Source organism: Bison bison, unplaced genomic scaffold (assembly GCF_000754665.1).
Source record: "Bison bison bison isolate TAMUID 2011002044 unplaced genomic scaffold, Bison_UMD1.0 scf7180017864203, whole genome shotgun sequence".
NCBI lineage: Eukaryota > Metazoa > Chordata > Mammalia > Artiodactyla > Bovidae > Bison > Bison bison.
In genome coordinates, this window is record NW_011494775.1 from 7022280 (window position 1) to 7024448 (window position 2169).

The window sequence follows — 2169 nt, forward strand, 5'->3', positions numbered from 1 at the left end:
AGGTGGGGCTTGGTAGATGGGAGGACCCCGGTGTGAGCCGGGCCAGTGTGGGTGGGGTGAAGTCTCGTGTGTGGGTGGGCTTGGGGCTCTGCTCCCTCATCTGCCTCCACTGCTCGGACTCTCGCAGAGGACCCGGCCTATACGCCCCGGGAGTGCTTCCAGCGCATCAGCAGGCGTCTGCGAGCTGTCCTCAAGCGGAGCCGTATTCCCATGGTGAGTACCAGGCCCCGGCCTTGTACTCTCTTGCCTCTCTTTGTCTTTGGTCTTTCTTGAAGGCCTTTTTTCTCAGCTTCTTAATTGGGGGCTGGCTTGAGGGGAGACCAGAAACCCAGTGAACGGGGTGTGATGGAGAAGATGGGCAGGATACAGACCAGTGTGATCAGAGTGCAGGACTCAGGGCTGGTTTAGGGCTCTCCTTGAGGGTGGGAGCGTCAGGGGCAAGGAAGTTGGGTACTAAAGGATGTGTAGGAGTTCACCAGGCAGAAGGCTGAGACATTCAAAAGTGTGGATATGTCTAAGTGCCTGGTATCCTTGGAAACGGTTAAGTAGCTTCATGTAGTGAGTCAGAGGCCACATTTGAACCCAAGGCTTTGGGCTCCAGAGGCTGGCATGGATTTGGGGGGCCAGGGTGCCATAGTTGGCCTGACTGCTGGACCTGTCTCTCCTACAGGAAACACTGGAGACCTGGGAGGAGCGGCTGCTGAGGTTTTTCTCTGTGTCCCCCCAGGCCGTGTACACGGCCATGCTGGACAACAGGTGAATATGTGGGGGCAGGTGCAGTGGGCACCCCCCTCCCACGGTGCCAAGCTCAGGCCATTCACCACCCATTCTCTGCAGCTTTGAGAGGCTCCTGCTTCACGCCATCTGCCAGTACATGGATCTCATCTCAGCCAGTAAGTACCTGGTGGCCCCTGGGCCCCAGTTAGCTGATTCTGTCCTGGGGAAACTGAGGCTGGGCTTACTGGAGTCTGTTCACCCAGCAGTAGGCATCAGGGGAGGAGGGACCTCATGAGCACAAAGGTAACAGGGGGATGCTGCCTTAATTCAGCAGCAGCTCCTGTACCTCTGTCCCCATGATGGATGATGCTGTGGACACAGACAAGCCTCTGTCTGCATCTTCAGGGGCCTGATGAAATGAGGGGACCCCAGTGTCTGTAGAGTTCTCACTTAGCTGTAGCCCACCTCCACAGTGCCACAAGTGTGACTTTTGGCAAGTCTCCCCTCCAGGGGCCAGCACCCCCTTTTTCAGTGTGGAGGCTCTTGGGACAAAGTCCCCCCAGGGAGGGTCCTTGCAGGCCCTTCGTGGCCCTTGGCATCCCATCCATACTCTCCAGGCCTATATGTCTCCTGCCCAGAGTTGCAGAGGAGACAGTTTCCATGGCAACCCCAAGATGATTCCTCTCAGGATGGCTCTGAGGGAGGTGTAGCTCCCACACTTGCTTTTGTTCCCACTGACTTGGTATGGAGGGGCTGGCTGGGGGTGCTTCTCTGCCAGAGTAGGACCCTGGCCTGAACATAGGAGAACAGCCCTGGAATATGGGGATCAAGGGAGAGGGAACAGCCAGGGCAGAGGCTGGGAGGTGGGCCTAGCTTGGGTTATGTACCTCTATATTCAGGTTTTGGGGTGACACGAGTTGGGAAAAGGGAGGTCAGTGGGGACTGAGTCACCCAGGGCCTGGAGTGTCCTCTGAGGGGGTGGGAGACCAAAGAGGCAGGACCCTCGTTTAGTCCCCTTGACACTGGGCCAGTGTGTCTCAGTAGTACATCTGGGTGCCATTAGGACACGGGATAAGTAATGGGAGAGGGAAGGCAGGCTGGAAGTAGGAGCTGCTGAATACACTGCCCTGGGACCTGGGGGTGGGGCAACCTAACTCACGCGGGAACCCTCCCTCAGGGTGGGCGGAGGGCTCGGTCTCTGGGTGTCAGCACCCTCGCCTTTCTTCCCGATCTTACCTGTCTTCGCTGCAGGCGCCGACCTGGAGGGCAAGCGGCAGATGAAGGTCAGCAATCGCCACCTGGATTTCCTGCCGCCAGGGCTGCTCCTGTCCGCCTACCTGGAGCAGCGCAGCTGATGGCGGCCCCACCCCCATCCCCAACCCCAGCGCCAAGACCTCCAGTACTATCCGCTCAAATATCTTTTATTATTTTTAGAATTCTGCCTTGGAAACG

The 2169-nt window shown here is 57.9% G+C and overlaps 1 protein-coding gene across 2 annotated transcripts in view; it reads left to right on the forward strand.

Annotated features, from left to right (window-relative positions):
• R3HDM4 (R3H domain containing 4) overlaps nucleotides 1-2167 on the forward strand; it is an 8945-nt gene extending 6778 nt beyond the window's left edge. For both annotated transcript variants that reach the window (XM_010844586.1, XM_010844587.1), the window contains 4 exons: nucleotides 128-213; nucleotides 671-756; nucleotides 838-893; nucleotides 1969-2167. In XM_010844586.1, the coding sequence (XP_010842888.1) occupies nucleotides 128-213; nucleotides 671-756; nucleotides 838-893; nucleotides 1969-2072 (332 nt within the window). In that variant the 3' untranslated portion in view covers nucleotides 2073-2167. The remainder of the gene's footprint in view (nucleotides 1-127; nucleotides 214-670; nucleotides 757-837; nucleotides 894-1968) is intronic.
• Nucleotides 2168-2169: the final 2 nt, after the last annotated feature.